The sequence below is a fragment of the Ovis aries genome, chromosome 22, assembly GCF_016772045.2.
Source record: "Ovis aries strain OAR_USU_Benz2616 breed Rambouillet chromosome 22, ARS-UI_Ramb_v3.0, whole genome shotgun sequence".
NCBI lineage: Eukaryota > Metazoa > Chordata > Mammalia > Artiodactyla > Bovidae > Ovis > Ovis aries.
Window position 1 is genome coordinate 37,113,809 of NC_056075.1, and position 17,359 is coordinate 37,131,167.

General features: G+C 48.2%; 1 protein-coding gene across 1 annotated transcript in view; it reads left to right on the plus strand.

Annotated features, from left to right (window-relative positions):
- SLC18A2 (solute carrier family 18 member A2) overlaps nt 1–17,359 on the plus strand; it is a 41,299-nt gene that overhangs the window by 12,362 nt on the left and 11,578 nt on the right. Inside the window, exons 6-12 of the mRNA XM_027960375.2 lie at nt 78–170; nt 1,092–1,181; nt 1,291–1,334; nt 1,404–1,464; nt 5,060–5,155; nt 17,013–17,091; nt 17,290–17,341. Of these exons, the coding sequence (XP_027816176.1) occupies nt 78–170; nt 1,092–1,181; nt 1,291–1,334; nt 1,404–1,464; nt 5,060–5,155; nt 17,013–17,091; nt 17,290–17,341 (515 nt within the window). The remainder of the gene's footprint in view (nt 1–77; nt 171–1,091; nt 1,182–1,290; nt 1,335–1,403; nt 1,465–5,059; nt 5,156–17,012; nt 17,092–17,289; nt 17,342–17,359) is intronic.

The following is a 17,359-nucleotide window of genomic DNA, read 5'->3' on the forward strand; positions in this document are numbered from 1 at the left end:
GTGGGTGGGGTTGTGAGTCATGAAGATAATTCTGTTGCTTCCAGAGCTTGGCTGTCACCGTTTCTTTCCCTGATTAGGGATGGGCATGCTGGCCAGCGTGTACACAGATGACGAGGAGAGAGGCAACGCCATGGGGATCGCCCTGGGAGGCCTGGCCATGGGGGTCCTAGGTGGGTGAGGGCCGCCGTACAGGGAAGGGTCTATCCTGTATTGGACACTGAGCCCCTTTTCACTGTGTCCTCTGTTTCCTCCCTGCTTTCATGGAGGCTTTGAAAAATGGGACGTGTCCTGACCTGGGCGGTCCTGGGCTCCCTAGTCCTCTCTCCCCGATCCAGAAGAAAACGAGTCTTGAACAGGATGCTCTGCCAAGGTCCCTGCCCTAGAACATTCTCTGAGTTTCCATCCCGCCTGAGGACCTTCCCACTTTCTGAGCCTGCCTCCCCGACTTGCCCTGGCTGAGCTCCCAGACCAGGAACAGGCACCTTCCCTGACAGATCCAGGTCGTCTGCCTTCTCTGTACATTCCTGACCTTCATCTGGGGGCCCACAGTCCCCCCTGTCTGCTGCTTCGTAAGGACCCTGCAGTCCTCCCTGGCCCATTTTCCTATGCATGTCTGTGCCTGGGTCTTATTTCTCTCTGACCTTTGCTTGTGGGGTTTCCCTCATAGGCTTTTGCCCATATCTCAGGTGTAAAACCACTTAGAGGAGTTGCCAGCGTGGTTTAACACTCCTGAACAGAATATAGGGTGGTCCTTTCACGTACTGTCTGGAACCAAGTAGAGGGGCTTCCCAGGTGACGCTCGTGGTAAAGAATCTGCCTGCCAACGTAGGAGATGCAGGAGAGGAGGTTTTACTCTCAGGGTCAGGAAGATCCCCTGGGGTAGGAAATGGCAATCCACTTCAGCATTCTTGCCTGGGAAATCCCATGGATAGAGGAGCCTGGTGGGCTACAGTCCATGGGAACACGAAGAGTCAGACACAACTGAGCAACTGAGCATGCATAGAGGGAGAAACACAAAGAAGATGGTTCTGGTCGAGGGGGTGGTCGGTGGTCCTGGGCCCGGTACCAGCCCTGCTCTGTCTTCCTCACAGTGGGCCCCCCCTTTGGGAGCGTGCTGTACGAGTTTGTGGGGAAGACAGCTCCGTTCCTAGTCTTGGCTGCCCTGGTGCTCTTGGATGGAGGTGAGTGAGTGAGTCCCCTGGGACCCCTGCCTGTGATCTCGGGGACCTCGGGCTCAGCATCCTTGCGAGCAAGTGCTTGGGGCCACGCCTCTTCTTTTTCCTCCCATAGCTATTCAGCTCTTTGTGCTCCAGCCATCCCGGGTGCAGCCAGAGGTGAGCAGCAGGGCCAGGTGGGCACTGTGGTGGTCACGTGGCCTCTTCTAACTCCTGTTTTCCTGACAGAGCCAGAAGGGGACGCCGCTCACCACCCTGCTGAGGGACCCATACATCCTCATCGCTGCAGGTGGGGCTCCCCCAGCACCCCGGCACTTCCCCATCAAGTGGGTGGGGGTGGGTGGCGAGGACCAGTGTTGGTTTTGCTGCTGGAAACATTGCTGCTGCTGCTAAGTCGATTCAGTCGTGTCCGACTCTGTGTGACCCCATAGACGGCAGCCCACCAGGCTCCTCCGTCCATGGGATTCTCCAGGCAAGAACACTGGAGTGGGTTGCCATTTCCTTCTCCAATGCATGAAAGTGAAAAGTGAAAGTGAAGTCACTCAGTCGTGTCCGACTCTTAGCGACCCCATGGGCTGCAGCCTACCAGGCTCCTCCGTCCATGGGATTTTCCAGGCAAGAGTACTGGAGTGGGGTGCCATTGCCTTCTCTGTGCTGGAAATGTTGGGCTGTAGAAAAACATAAAAGTCACAAAGAGGTCACGCGTCAGAAGAAATGTTTTTCTTCCGTCGTTGATTTCTGACACAGCCAAGCTCCTTTGTTGTTTTGCATTTGGGGCAAAGATGTCTGAGTCACAGAGATGACCTCCACGAGCATTGTTTGGGGCCAAGCTTGTTCGCTGTGTTTGTGTCAGCGGGCATCACTGTTTGGCCTTGAGCTTCCGGAATGGGTCCATGGGATCCCTGCAGGCATCTTAGGTGGGTGGTCTGATTTCAACTTGGCATCTGGAGGGCGAAGGGGCGCCCCATTTCTGCAGAGGGTATCCTGTGTAGCAGCCAGAAGACATCCTTTGTGTTCTTAGCAGAGAGAGGCTCAAAGGATGCCCTGGGGTGCTGTGGCTCTTTTGGGGGATAATGGGCTGTATCCATCCAAGTGATCATCCTCCCAGGACCATCCCTGTGACCTGGGCCTGGAACTGCCTCGTGAGGAACTAGTCTTATGTGGCCTGGGCCTGGACACAGTGGTCAGCAGCAGCCCTTGAGGTCAGGGGAGCCGTACAGTGTGGGTTCCCTTCTGTTAGGGTTAGGTATGTTTAAGCAGGGGTCACAGACATGAAGGCTGATTTTTTTTAATATTTAAAAAATTTTATTGGAGTATAGTTTTATAGTGTTGTATTAGTTTTTGCTGTGTAACAAAGCAATCAACTATATATATATACACACACACACATATATATATCCCTCCTTTTTTTTTTTTTTTAATTTTAGTTTTTTATTTTTTAAATTTTAAAATCTTTAATTCTTACATGCATTCCCAAACATGAACCCCCCTCCCACCTCCCTCCCCATAACAACTTTCTGGGTCATCCCCATGCACCAGCCCCAAGCATGCTGCATCCTGCGTCAGACATAGACTGGCGATTCAATTCACATGATAGTATACATGTTAGAATGTCATTCTCCCAAATCATCCCACCCTCTCCCTCTCCCTCTGAGTCCAAAAGTCCGTTATACACATCTGTGTCTCTTTCCCTGTCTTGCATACAGGGTCGTCATTGCCATCTTCCTAAATTCCATATATATGTGTTAGTATACTGTATTGGTGTTTTTCTTTCTGGCTGACTTCACTCTGTATAATCGGCTATCCCTCCTTTTTTGAATCAGGCTTGGCAACCCACTCCAGTATTCTTGCCTGGAGAATCCCCATGGACAGAGGAGCCTGGCAGGCTACAGTCCATGGGGTCACAAAAATTCAAACGTGACTGGGAGACCAAGCACATCCCTCCTTTTTTGAAATTTTCTTGCCATTTATGTCATCACAGAGCATTGAGTAGAGTTCCCTGTGGTATACAGTAGGTTCTCCTTAGTTATCTATTTCATACGTAGTATCAATAGTGTGTATACGTCCCTGTGGAATCTGAAAAAGTTGGTACAGAGGATCTTATTTACAAAGCAGAAATAGAGACACAGACCTAGAGAATGAACGTTTTGTTACCAAGCTGGGGAGGAGCAGGTGGGATGAATTATGAGATTGGGGTTGACCTATATACCCAGGCAGACTTTGTTAAGCCATCTGCCACTGGGTCTGGTTCAGGTGGCACGCATGTGATCCTGGTCTAGACCTTGTCTGTTATACCCGTTGACCAAAGGGTAGTAAACCTAGTGTGATGACCGCCTCCTGGAGGGGCCCCTCTGTGTGTCCCCTGCAAGACACAGGGAACATTCCAGAACTGGGATTCCCCTGGAGCCCTGGCTGTCCGAACTGGGGGTGAGGACATATGTGGTGAGAGGTGGGGGCCCAGAGACGCCACCTTGCACCTTGGGGCAGACGTGTGGGCAGGCGTTGCTGCCTGTGACCTTCCTGCCCCTGCCTTTCTCTGACCTTCTCTGACCTGTCTTGTTCCTACGTGCCCCCCCCACCCCACCCGCCATGGAGGAAGTACGGAGACCCAGCCCGCACTCAATGTCAGGCTGTCGGAGGTCTGGGAAGCCTGGACATGGGGAGGGGTTAGTTGGGAGCCTGGTGTATCTCATTTGTCAGTTTATGGAGGTGAGTGAGTGATGACCCAGAGAGGTCAACACCGCTGAAGGAAGATTTTGTTAGTTGGGTTTCCCAAGAAAAGGGAGCATGCCACACTGCTCAGGGCCGCATGGGGAGCTGGTTTGGTCAACAGGCAGAAAGGGGCTGGGGAAAGCCCAGGCCAGATCCTAGGGGCTTCTGTGTGAATATCAGGGCAGGGTAAGCAGCTTAGGGTTGGCTAGTTTCAATAATCCCAGTCTGGGTGCTCTCCCCAGTTCCCTGGGTGAATTTAGGGTGGGGAGGGGTCACTGGTGCCGTGGGTCAGAGCTGATAAAGAGGGAGCTCAGAATATGGGCTCTGGATCACAGGGGAGACATGAACAACCCTGGTTAGTTTGGCCCTATAGTTAATGTCAAATAGACAAATACAAAATCTAAGGAAACACAGAGTAGGTGAGTGAAGGTAGTCCAGCCATTTCAATATCATTTTTATGTTCTGTCTGTAAATTTACAAAGAATGAAAAAAAAAATCTTTCTTCATCTATAAGCACCTTAATTATGGTTGCACGATGTTCTTTGAATCAGAAGTCTAGAAAATTAGAGGATTCACAGCGCACAGCAGAGGAAGCTTTCAGAATAATGGGGACAGCAGGGTGTGTGTGTGTGTGTGTGTTTTCCCAAAGGTTCTGCATTTACAAAGGGTTCTGGTTAACACAGTGGTGATGGCTATTTACCCTATAGGTATAGTTGTTTAAAAAGAAAAATTCCTCACCAGGATATTTGTACCAAGTGCACTGGAATTTCAAGCAACCAGGGGCATCATTAGAAATATCTGTGTGGTTGTACAAAGTGTAGGAGCCTCAGGTTGCCTGGGTCTGTGTGTGATCAGTCTGAGCTGCTGAGTGGCCTCAAGCACATTACTTCCCTAACAGATTGGGAAAATTTAAACCTAGTGATCTCTAAGCCTTTCTCCAGTTCCAAACTTTATGACTCTGAGCTGCTAGTTGTCTTAAGTAATAACAATACTAAAAAGAAACAACCCTCCCCACCATCTCCTTGATCTGTTATTCTTACAAAAGTAGAAGTTCTGGGTTTCTGAGCTGATTGTTCTGGCTGTGGGCACATGGGATTTAGCTGTATTTGGGAATGGTAGGGGACACTGGAGACCCCAAACAGAAGGACACTAACCCTCTTCCTCCCTTAAAGGGTCCATCTGCTTCGCAAACATGGGGATTGCCATGCTGGAGCCAGCCCTGCCAATCTGGATGATGGAGACCATGTGTTCCCACAAGTGGCAGCTGGGTAAGACTGGGCTGGGCACTTCTGATTCTAGAACTGTTGCCCCAGGGTAGGTCTCATCATTGTAGCCCTGCTGAGCGGCTGGTGGCAGGATGATAAAGTGATTGTTTCTGTTTGACACTTAAGGGGATCAGTGCTTAGATTAGCAATGAGCTTTGGGGTTTCTTTCAACTCCAGATTTTGCATCATGCCTGATAGAGGTGCAGTTAATACAAAGACCAGAAATGAGAGAGAAAAGATGCATTCAGTATTTCCTCATGTTTCTGCAGCTGAACTATTGTATTAAATGTATGTGGACAGCAGTCAAGTTTATGGAAAAGAGAATAACGGGAAACTTAGTTTTATTTTTTCAAGGGGGCTTCCCTAGTGGTTTAGTGGTAAAGAATCCACTTGTGTTGCAGGAGATGTGAGTTGGTCCCTGGGTCAGGAAGATCCCCCGGAGAAGGAAATGGCAACCCATTCTTGTATTCTTGCCGGGCAAATCCCATGGACAGAGGAGCCTGGCAGGCTATAGTCCATGGGGCTGCTAAAGAGTCAGACAGGACTTAGCAACTAAACAATTTTTCAAAACATTTAAGTATAGTTGATTTACACTTTTTTGTTAGTTTCTGGTGTGAAGCAGAATGATCCAATTATGCATGCGTGCCTGCTCAGTCACTCAGTCGTGTTTGACTCTTCACAACTCTGCAAACTGTAGCCCACCAGGCTCCTCTGTCAGAGTTTTCCAGGAAAATTTCATCCCCCAGATCTTTCCGACCCAGGGATCAAACCTGAGTCCCTGTGTCTCCTGTATTGGCAGACAGATTCTTTACCACTGTGCCTCCTAGGAAGGCCCAAGCTTATATTTACATATTCTTTTACATTATGGTTTATTACAGGATATTGAGTATAGTTCTCTGTGCTGTAGAGTTGGCTCTTGTTGTTTATTTATTTTGTATGTAGTAATTTGTGGAGAAGGCAATGGCACCCCACTTTAGTACTCTTGCCTGGAAAATCCCATGGACGGAGGAGCCTGGTGGGCTGAGCCCGTGGGGTCGTGAAGAGTCAGACACGACTGAGAGACTTCACTTTCACTTTTCACTTTCATGCATTGGAGAAGGAAATGGCAACCCACTCCAGTGTTCTTGCCTGGAGAATCCCAGGGATGGGGGAGCCTGGTGGGCTGCTGTCTATGGGGTCCCACAGAGTTGGACATGACTGAAGCAACTTAGCAGCAGCAGCAGCAGCATGTAGTAATTTGTATCTGCTAATACCAAGCTCCTAATTTATCCCTCCCCACCTTCCCTGTTTGGCAACTATATATTTTGTCTTCCATGTCTAAATCTGTTTCTGTTTCCTAAATACGTTCATTTGTGTCAAATTTTAGATTCCGCATATAAGTGGTATCACAAGCTATTTGTCTTTCTCTGTTTGAGTTACTTCCCTTAGTATGATAATCTCTAGGTCCATCCATGTTGCTGGAATGGCATTATTTCATTCTTTTTATGGCTGAGTAGTATTCCATTTTATATATATACCACATCATCTTTATCCATTACAAACTTAGTTTTTAAGAGGATGAATTTTTTTAGAGTGTTTTTTATTTATAGAGTAATTCATGCTTACTGGTGGCTTCCTTGGTAAGTCAGCTGGTAAAGAATCTGCCTGCAATGCAGCAATCCTGGGTTCGATCCCTGGATTGGGAAGATCCCCTGGAGAAGGGAATGGCTATCCAGTCCAGTATTCTGGTCTGGAGAATTCCATGGACTGTATAGCCCATGGGTTCACAAAGAGTCAGACACAACTAAGAGACTTTCACTTTCGCTTTCATGCTTATTGTTCAAAACCGAAGTACAGGGAATGAGGAAGTAAAATTTTAAAAAAAAATCTCATATGCATCTTTCCCCTTCTCCCAGCCCAGTCCTCTGTTAACAATTTTGTGTCTTTTCTGGTTCTGTGCCATCTGTGTGCAATGCTTGAAAACCCAACCCATGTGAAATCTTGTCATGTACATCACTGTGTGACCTCTTGTTTTTTCCTGTTTCTTTGTCAGAATGCATAGATTTAGTTTTCACAGTTAAATTTCAATTCTTATCAAAATTACACATGTACTTAATTTTTAAGTAAAATATTATACAAGTCGTAGTGAAAAGACAGCAGTCTTTTCTCAATGCCTTCTCATCTCCAATCCCTTCCTCAAATTTTGTTCACCCTCAACTCTTTTAGTTGTTTCTTCTGCTAATTCCTTGTTGTCTCTCAATAACATGTACACTCTTATTTTTTTATTTTCCAATTTCTGACTTGTCCACCAGCTTCCTAATATAATAGATGAAACTTTAATGCCATTATTGCTCTACCTGAGAATATCAAACAAACAACTCACGTGTTTTCTCATCCTCTGTTTTCCTAAAACAATTCTCTAACAGATTTTGTTTACGTTGGCTTTCAGTGTTGACATTACTCTGACTGTGTAAATATTGTTCAAAGATGAGCTGTATAGGGTTCTGTGATTATTTCCTTTTAGTGTGTGTGTGGAATCTCGTTCCCTAGCCAGGGGTTGAACCCAGGGCCCCTGCAGTGGAAGCGCGGAGTCTTAACTAGTAGACTACTAGTGGTTTCTTTCTCTTTTACAAGCTGCCTGTTTTTCCTGTAGGTAGTAATTGCTGTCTTTCCATTTCCTTAGATTCCTGTGTAGCATTTGTGAATATATCCCTCAAACTCTCCTGCAGAGATAAGAGACCCTCTAAATACAGCCAAGTGCACCACAGACCTATCCTTTCTGTGTTTTTGCTTGTTTGTGGACGTCTGTTCCATGTCATTCTGTCTCCAGTCCAGACGTGTGCTCTAGGCCATCGTGAGACTTTTCTCTTCTAATATCTGGGCATCTTCTTTGCCTCTCTGCTGTTTCCTGCACCCTCCTCTCCTGCACTCATCTCTTTGGTTTACATTCTCATTTTGCTGGAACACATCCTCCAGCAGCTTCCTGAGGTAAAAGCCCTCTGGGATCCTGCATATCTGAAAGTGTCTCTACAGAGGAGGGCATGGCACCCCACTCCAGTGTTCTTGCCTGGAGAATCCCATGGACAGAGGAGCCTGCTGGGCTACAGTCCATAGGGTTGCAAAGAGTTGGTCATGACTGAAGCAACTTAGCACACACACACGCATCCTTGCCTCAATTTTATCCTGAGTTTGATTGACTTAGTCTGTTTGGGTGTATAATTCTTGGTTGGAAATGCTTTTCCTTCAGAATCTTATAAAAAAATATTTTTTTGGACCACACTGTGTGGCATGTGAGATCTTAGTTCCCCAACCAGGGATCAAACCCATGCTCCCTGCCTTGGAAGCATGGAGCCCTAACCACTTCACCACCAGGGAAGTCCTCCTTCAGAGTTTTGAGGCCACTGCCCTGTCCTGGCAGCCAGGGTCGCTGTTGAGGAGGCCAGTGTCCTCATTCCGCATCTTCTATAGGAGCTTGAAGGGTCTTCTGTTTGTCTCTAGGTTTTGAGCATCTGCGATGGTGACTGACAGGAGTCTTGTTTTCCTCCACTCTGCTGGGCAGTCGCATGGTCAGCCTCCTCAGCACTTAGGAAACCCCTTCTTTCAGTTCTGGGAAATCTTTTTATATTATTTCTTTAATCCTACCCCTCTTCCGTTTTCTGTCTGCTCTTTTCTGGTGCTCTGGTTGGTCAGATGTTGGACCCTACATTTTATGCTTTAATTTCTTATCTTGCCTTTCCTGTTGCCACTGATTTCTTCATCTTCATCCTCTGAACTCAACTGAGCTTTTATAATTGATGTCATCATATCATACATTTGAAGAGTCTTTTCATATTTTCTCTGAGTGGTTTTGTGTATGTGTTAGGGAGTGGTGATGGGGTTGTTGAAAGAATATCCTCTTACTATTTAGTAGGAAGACTCTCTCCCCTTCCTTGTTTCAGCCTCCCGTGTCATTACCTGGGGTCTTTGAACCTCTTCAGTTCAGTCTCTCTCAAGAAACTGTCTTCTGCCAGTTGAACCACTGAGGACGGGGCGGGTGAGGGGGCGGTTCAGCCTCTTTCTGGTTGACAGCCTCCACTCTCAGCCTTACGTTCACAGCACCTGCAGCCTTCAGCTCCTGAACGTCCTGGGTTCTGAGGCACGAAGGTCTCACTGCTTCTGCCCACTCTGTGTGAGGGTGGAAGGTTCCGGAGCTCTCTGCCATGTACCTCACTTCTCTCCCTCTGGTTGATCCTTCTTCTCACTGCATTTTGCTTTTTAATTTTGTTTCTCCTTGAGCAGACAGCGGAGAGTCTATAGTTTTCTTTTATTCCTTTACTAAAATTTAAGTGGAATTTAGAAAACCCTGTAGATTCAGTCTGCCCTGTTTAACTGGATCTGGCTTCCCAGATGGCTCAGTGGTAAAGAATCTGCCTGTAATACAGGAGATGCAGGTTCAATCCCTGGGTCAGGAAGATCTCCTGGAGAAGGAAATGGCAACCCACTCCAGCGTTCTTGCCAAGAGAATTCCATGGACAGAGGAGCCTGAAGGGCTACTGTTCAGGGGGGTCGCAAAATTGTCAGAAATGACTCGGCAACTAAACAACATCATTCCTTTGTAAAATTTAAATATTTATTTATTTGGCTGAGCAGGATCTTTAGTTGTGGCGTGCAAACACTTAGTTGCTGCATGTGGAATCTGGATCCCACATTCCTACCTGTCCTTAGCTGGACATTTGGTTTCATCCCAGTTTTTGCCATTAGAAACCACACTGCAGTGAAATATCCTTTCCATGTATTCCTGCTCAAGTGTGAAAGTACCTGTGTCTATAGGGCAAATTCCTAAACTTAAATTGTGTTTTGATATTTGGTGGCCTTGCACTATAACAGGTGTTATCAGCCTTTCTCCATTGAGTGTATGTGAGAAAGGGGATCTCATATTGATTTATTTCTGCTTTGTGAGTGAAATTGAGCACCTTTTAATATGTTTATTATCCATATCTATTCCCTTTACTGTGGATTTCTGATTAATATCCTTTGCCCATTTTTCTATTGTTTCATCCTTTTTAAAAAATTTGTGTTCTTTGTATGTTCAGATATTAATCTTTATCAGATCTTTTGCAAATATCGCCCTTTGTTTTATGTCTTTTGACTTAATAGGTGTTCAGGTTTTTTTGTTTTCCTTTTTGTCACTTGGAACATTTAAAATGCCATGAGTCAGATTTAGCAGGCTTTTCCATCATTTCAAGTCAGGTTAAGGAAGGCCTTTCTTGATTATGGTCAAGATTATGGTTTCACTGAGTTTCCTTCAATAAATGTATGAGTTGCTTTTTTTTTGCATTTAGCTCTTGGTTTTACAGAGAATGCCTTTTGCTATAAAAGAGTGTGAGAAGGACCTGATGTTACTGTTCTCTTTGTAGCCAGCCAGCCCTACAGCTGGGCACCCTGGAATCCATCTGATATTTCCCATGTCCAACTTGCTGGAAATGACCATTTCTTTCTTGGGTCTGTTTCTGGTTTTCTCTCTTGTGTTCCATTTGTCTGCCTGTATCCCCTTGTCAATACCTTACTATTTAATTACTGTAGCCTGAGAATCCTGCTTAATATCTGAAGACTAGGTCTTGCATGTACACATTTCTTTAAGAATTTATCAGTTGTCCTTCCTAGAAGTTTAGTTTCTTTTCACAGTTCTTTCACGTTACGTATTGACATCTTCAGATGGAGACTCTCAGTTCTGAATAAACTCACATTTTTAGAGCCCCCCAACCTTCTCTGGTAGCTCAGCTGGTAAAGAATCTGCCTGCAATGCAGGAGATCCCAGTTTGATTCCTGGGTTGGGAAGACCCCCTGGAGAAGGGATAGGCTACCCACTCCAGTATTCTTGGTCTTCCCTGGTGACTCAGCTGGTAAAGAATCTGCCTGCAATGTGGGAGACCTGGGTTTGATCCCTGGGTCAGGAAGATCCCCTGGAGGAGGGCATGGCAACCCACTCCAGTATTCTGGCCTGGAGAATCCCCATGGACAGAGGAGCCTGGCGGGCTGCAGTCCATGGGGTTGCAAAGGGTCAGACACAGCTGAGCAACTGAGCACAGGACCGCACAGCACTACCTTCCTCGGGTGAGCTTGCGCAGCCCTTGCAGAGGCGTCTTCACAAATGCTGCCCTCTGGTTGGGGCTGGTCCCTCATCTTCCAGACTTATTCCAGTTGGCCTGGCCTGGGGACTAGTCCTTTGGGGGTCTGCACTGAATTTCTGTGTTCTTTAATTAAAAAAAAAAATCCTTCATTAAAAAGCCCCAAATGGCTAGAAGCTGGGCTGGATGTGGAGAGATTGCTAAAGGGTGTGAGATTTCTTTTGTGGGTGATGAAAGCATTCTGAAATTAAATCTTAATGGTGGTTTCACAGCCCTGTGGATATACTACAAACCAGTGAACTGTGTCCTTTAAAAGGGTACGCAGAATTGTCTGGTCTGTGGATTATGCCACAAAACCAAACCCTCAACAACAAGAGTCATTCATTGAAGGAGGAAAGATTCTGGGAGCTCAACTAAGGCCAGTTCTCAGCAGAAATCTCACTCTGAACTTCCTGGCTATGGAGGTGACTGAGGAACTGTGGAGGCTCCCCAGGGTCCTAAGACGAGCTTAGTGCTTCACAGGAGGCATGGGCTTCTGTCCTCAAGTTAGCGAATAGCAGTTTTGCAAAGGATCAGACAGCTTCCGTCTCAGTGCTGATACCAGTGGATGACACCATGGGAGGTGTTTTTCTCGGGCTCTTTCCCTCTGGCCTGTGCTGACTGGGGCCTGCAGGGGTCCTCAGGGAGTGCTGTGTGTGTGTGTGTGTGTGTCTGTGTGTGTGTGTGTGTGTTGGGGGTGTGGCGCGTGGCTGTGAGTGAAGCTACGTGTTGGCTTTGCATGTGCTCCTGGGCAAAGATGCTGCTCCGGGCCTCCAGGGGTCCTCAGGGAGTGCCGTGTGTGTGTGTGTGTGTGTGTGTGTCTGTGTGTCTGTGTGTCTGTGTGTGTGTGTGTGTCTGTATGTGTGTGTGTGTGTCTGTGTGTGTGTTGGGGGGTGGCGCGTGGCTGTGAGTGGAGCTACGTGTTGGCTTTGCATGTGCTTCTGGGCAAAGATGCTGCTCCAGGCCTCCAGGGGTCCTCAGGCAGTGCCGTGTGTGTGTGCGTGTGTGTGTGTGTCTGTGTGTGTGTCTGTGTGTGTGTGTATGTTGGGGGGGGTGGCACGTGGCTGTGAGTGGAGCTACGTGTTGGCTTTGCATGTGCTCCTGGGCAGAGATGCTGCTGTGTGTGTGTGTCTGTATCTGTGTGTGTGTGTGTATCTGTGTGTGTGTGTGTGTGTCTGTGTGTGTGTCTGTGTGTCTGTGTATGTGTCTGTGTGTGCGTGTGTGTGTGTGTTGGGGGTGTGGCACGTGGCTGTGAGTGGAGCTACGTGTTGGCTTTGCACGTGCTCCTGGGCAGAGATGCTGCTGCGGTGTTTCTGTTTTCTCCAATTAACTGACTCATCGCCCTAATTGACCACGTCCTGGCTGTACGCAGGGCTCTTCAGCGGCCTCGCCTCCCTCTCCAGACACGTAAACACAGTCAAGTCTTTCACGTCAGTCAGGGACCCAGGCCATCCGGATTAGATAGCTGGCCACAGGCTGCCTAGATTTCATCAGGAGGACCTCTTGCAGGGCTTATCTCTCCGGCCAGATGGTGCCCCAACCCCATACCTTTCCACCAGTGACCTGGCTCCTTCCTTGCCCCAGAGCTAGACTTGTGTTTCCTTCAGAGAATCAGATTTCTGTTCCCATTTGCAGTGTCATCTCCTGTGTAGGGGGGATCTCCCCCCACTCCCCACCTTGTGGGCCCTTGGCATCTTGCTGCCCACCTCTCCCGAGCCCCTTGGGCCCCTCCCAGCCAGGTGAGGAGCCCCCAGGCTGGGCCTGTCCCTGAGGATCCAGTGCCAGGAGGCTGCACAGCTCTTTCCTGGAGACCTGGCAGCTCTGCCCCTCTGGTCTAGGGTCTCATGAGGTGGGGGTTGAAGCCTGCTGCTCTTGGCTCTGGAATGTGAACCAGGGCTGGTGGGTGGAGATGATGGGAAGGCTTAGGGCTTGGTGTCAGGGTGCCCGCCCTGTCCTAGGAGGTGCCCCTGAAAGGCTGTCTGGAAAGGTAGTAGGTTGCCAGTCTTGGTCTCTAAAGCAGAGATGGATGGCCCCCTCTTAGAACACTGGAGCAGTTCCTCCGTGAGGCCCACTGAGGTCTCTCTGAGTTCCGAGAGGCTGGCTCTGTCGGTGATGTAGGCGGTGGAGGTCCCAGAAGGCCGAGGATGCAGAGGCTGTGTCAGAACACGAATCGGGAGCTTGGAGCCTGAGGTCCAAAGAACGTGTGTGGCCCTGTCTGCACCTTGGAGGGAGAAGGGGGGCCTCTGGGCTCCCGAACACGCACCCTGCCTGTTTCCCCATGGGGCAGGCTGCTGGACCAGTGGGGGTGCCTTCGAGGGATGGCCTTCAGCTCTGTGAAGTGAACGCCCTTGCTCAGGGTCTTTCCTCTGAATGGTCAGCTGGTTCTGGGCACCTCCTGTGTGCCGCTGCGGACCAAGGCTGCAGGGAGACAGATGAAGTGATCCCCGCCCACAGCAGCTTGCTGCAGTGTGGGGAAGGTCAGCGTGCCAGGGTGAATGGTGGGTCAGGTGGGGTGAGTGTGGAGTGACAGGGCACAGGGATCAGGCTGGGAGGGCAGGTGCCAAAGCCCTTGGTGCTCGCTTTGCCACGTTATCCTCAAAGCCTCCCTGTGAGGTGTGTGCAGTGGGAGCTGTTGCTGTCTCTGTCTCGAGGTTCAAGTGACCCATTCGAGCCTCAGCTGGTAAATCCCCAGCTGAAATGAACACCTTGTTGCCCCCCTCCTAATTCCATGCTTCTGGCTAGAGAATCATGAAGTTGGTGTTTGCCATTTGAGAGTACAGCTGACCTTTGAACAACGGGGGGTGGTTAGAAGCACTGACCCTCCTCACAGTTGGAAATTGGCTATAATTTATAGTTGCCTTGGTGTCTGTGGTTCCACAGGTGTGGGTTCACCCAACGTGGGGTGTGTAGAGCTGTAGTATTTACTATTGAAAAAAATCTACACGCAATTGAATCTGAGCAGTTCAAACTCATATTGTTCAAGGGTCAGCTCTGTTTGCCGTCCATGGAAAACGATCTGTGCTGGCTCCTGGGTTACTCCTGTGCACTCAGCATCCCAGCTGGTTTGCCTGGGAAGACGTAGCTCATCTGGGGCATCCCCTGAGCTTGTCTGCATCCCTGCTTTGAAGTTACGGCTTCAGTGATGCTTCCCATGTTCCACCTGGGGAGTCAGGAGTCACCAGCAAGGCATTCTGGCCAGATGCTGTACCAACCACTTTCTCCAACCTCTGCTCAGGTTCTGGGCCAAATGCAGCCTAGAAGTATGTTTTATTTGGCTGGCACAGGTGTTGGCATGAGGTTTATGTTTTTAAAATACGAATTGCCAGCGTGTAAAAATCAGGCGACTTTGTGTAAGAATCTGGACTTCCAGCTTCTCTAGAAAAACCAGATCATCTCATTTGGGACTTCAGTCCCCAGGGCGGTCACTGTCTGGGCAGAATGGCAGCTGCGCCGTCAGGTGGGCCTGGGCCCCCCACTCTATTTTCCTTTTGTTTCTCTGATGCTGACGCTGAATGTCAGCGGCTCTTTGTCACAGTATCCATGCTGTCACTTTTCCGATAGTTTGTGTGCTTCATTCATTAATGCCTCCTGACACTCATCCTCAGACAAAGGCCCTCATGATTTCTTACATCTCCAGACTAATTTAGTTCTCTGCTATGCCCCTGCCAGGGTCAGGTTTAAACACCAGCTGCTTTGGGGAGCTTTGCCAGCTGCAGACTCTGATTCCCAGATCACGGCACTGGTACCTGTGTGCAACCCCAGCTCAGCCATGTCGTAGTTCAGATGTCCTCTGATCCTTTGAAGTGACTCTCATGGTGATCAGGACCATGTTGTGCCCGTTGTCTTTGCCGCAGCCCAGCACTGAGCTGGGCGTGAGCTGCCGGTGATGTTTGCTGTATCCTGTCACCTCTAGCAATTATGTGGCCACTGTATGTTGCTAAGTGTGATGGAAATGGTTTCCTGGAACGTGAAATGAGATTGCACTTAATTGTTATTTTCCAGATTATCAAATCTAGAATGATTTGGTTTTAGATTTAGCTCCCGTAAGCAATCACTGTTGAAGTCCCTTCTGTTCTGGGAAGCTTGGCCTTTCTGGAGTTTTTTCTTTGTTAATTAATTTTTATTGGATCATAGTTGCTTTACAGTGTTGCTTTAGTTTCTACTGTACAGCAAAATGCAATCTGCTGTATGTTTACATATATCCCCTTTTTTGATTTCCTTCAATACTGTGTATCTGAGAGTTTGATGGCTTGTGTTAGTGCCTGTGGGGGAGCCAGTGTGTCTTTGGAGAGGTAAGATCACACTTGCTGCTCGTGTGCTAGTGAGCTGCCTGTACAAGGAGGACTCCGGCCCTGGACCTTTGGAGTGAGTGGGGAGCTGCTGACCATTTATGCAGTCAGATGATTGGGAACAAAGCAACGTTTACCACTTGCGGGCAAGGCTTAGGAACCAGCCTGGTATTTCTGGATTTCAAGGGAAAACACCAAAAGTGTGAGAAGTTTGAAAAGCCATCTTTGGAAAAGAGATTGTCCTATTGTCCTAAGGATGGATGGAGGCCAGATGGAGCTGATGTGGACAAATGCCCTGGCCACCAAGCGTGGGCTGGCTTGAGTAGGCTTTCCTATTCAAGGCAGAGAGGCATGTTCAAGGCAACCATCGCCCTCGTCAGCTGTGAACTCAGCTTGGGGCTTGCAAAGTTCCTCTCCTGGGAAAACATGAAACTGTCAGTCACATAGGATTTGGCCACAAAAAAATGACCACGTATTTATTTACTTATTTATCTGGCATGCACAGATGTTCATAAAAGGAATTGAAAGCAGGATGGGGCTTCTCGAGTGGCTCAGTGGTAGGGAATCCGCCTGCCATTTTAGGAGACATGGGTTTGATCCCTGGTTCGATCCCTGGAGGATCCCACATGCCACGGGACAACTAAGCCCGTGTGCCGCTCCTGACCCTGTGCTCTAGAGCCCAGGAACTACAACTGCTGAAGCCTGTGGGCCCAGCAAGAGAGCCACTGCAAGGAAGAGTAGCTCCGCTCGCTGCAACTAGGGAAAAGCCTGACCAGCAATGAAGACCCACCACAGCCAAAAATAAAGAAATAAATCTTAAAAAAAACCCAGCAGGATGTAGAACCGTAGGTATAATACTATTTTTTTTTAAAAGACACAAAACTCCTGTGCTTACGCATTTATTTATGTACATAGAACTTGCAAGGGAAAACAACTGTGGGATTATCTGAGTGATGCAGCGTGGGAGAGTTTTAATGTTTTTTTCCTTGTGCTCATCTTAGTGTTCCTGACTGTTGTCAGTTCCTGTGTCTTTGTTCTGCTGTACACATATGAAGGGAGGCACCTGGGAGCGGATGACCACCACTGCTCACTGCCTGTGTGGGGTGGCAGCTGGCAGCTCCACAGCCAGGGGCCGTCACTGTCATCCACCCCAACTCGCCTGGTAAAACCCGCCACCAGGCAGAGGTGGGGGCCAGATGAAGCCCACGATAGAGGGAGGAATCTCATTTCTGGAGTGGCGAGGCAGCTGGCAGCTTCGTGTGGACGGATAAGCCGTGTGGAGTCCAGACTAGTTCCATCAGACACCGGATATTAGCTGCTTGGGTGCAGGTCCCAGGGCTTCATTTCCTCAGCTCTCATCACAAGCGTGGTGCCTCACAATTATTAGTTTTTCTCACACGTGACTGATATCTGTACTGATAAGGTGTCCCTTTCATAAATTTACAGGCGTGGCTTTCTTGCCAGCTAGCATCTCTTATCTCATTGGAACCAATGTTTTTGGGATCCTCGCACACAAAATGGGGAGGTAAGATGAAATGAAACAACCCAACACTCACTCTGTTACAGTAACGAACTTACTTTAAAAAATTCCAAGTGTTTCTAGTTTCACTACTATAACTGTTAGAAACTTTCACTGCTATAAACTGTTGTTTCCACTGAAAACCTGGGTTGGGGGTGGGGGGGTAGAATCATTTCTTAATGGTGCTTTTTTGTTTTTTGACAGATGGCTTTGTGCTCTTCTAGGAATGATAATTGTCGGAATGAGCATTTTATGTGTGAGTAAAAGATAACAT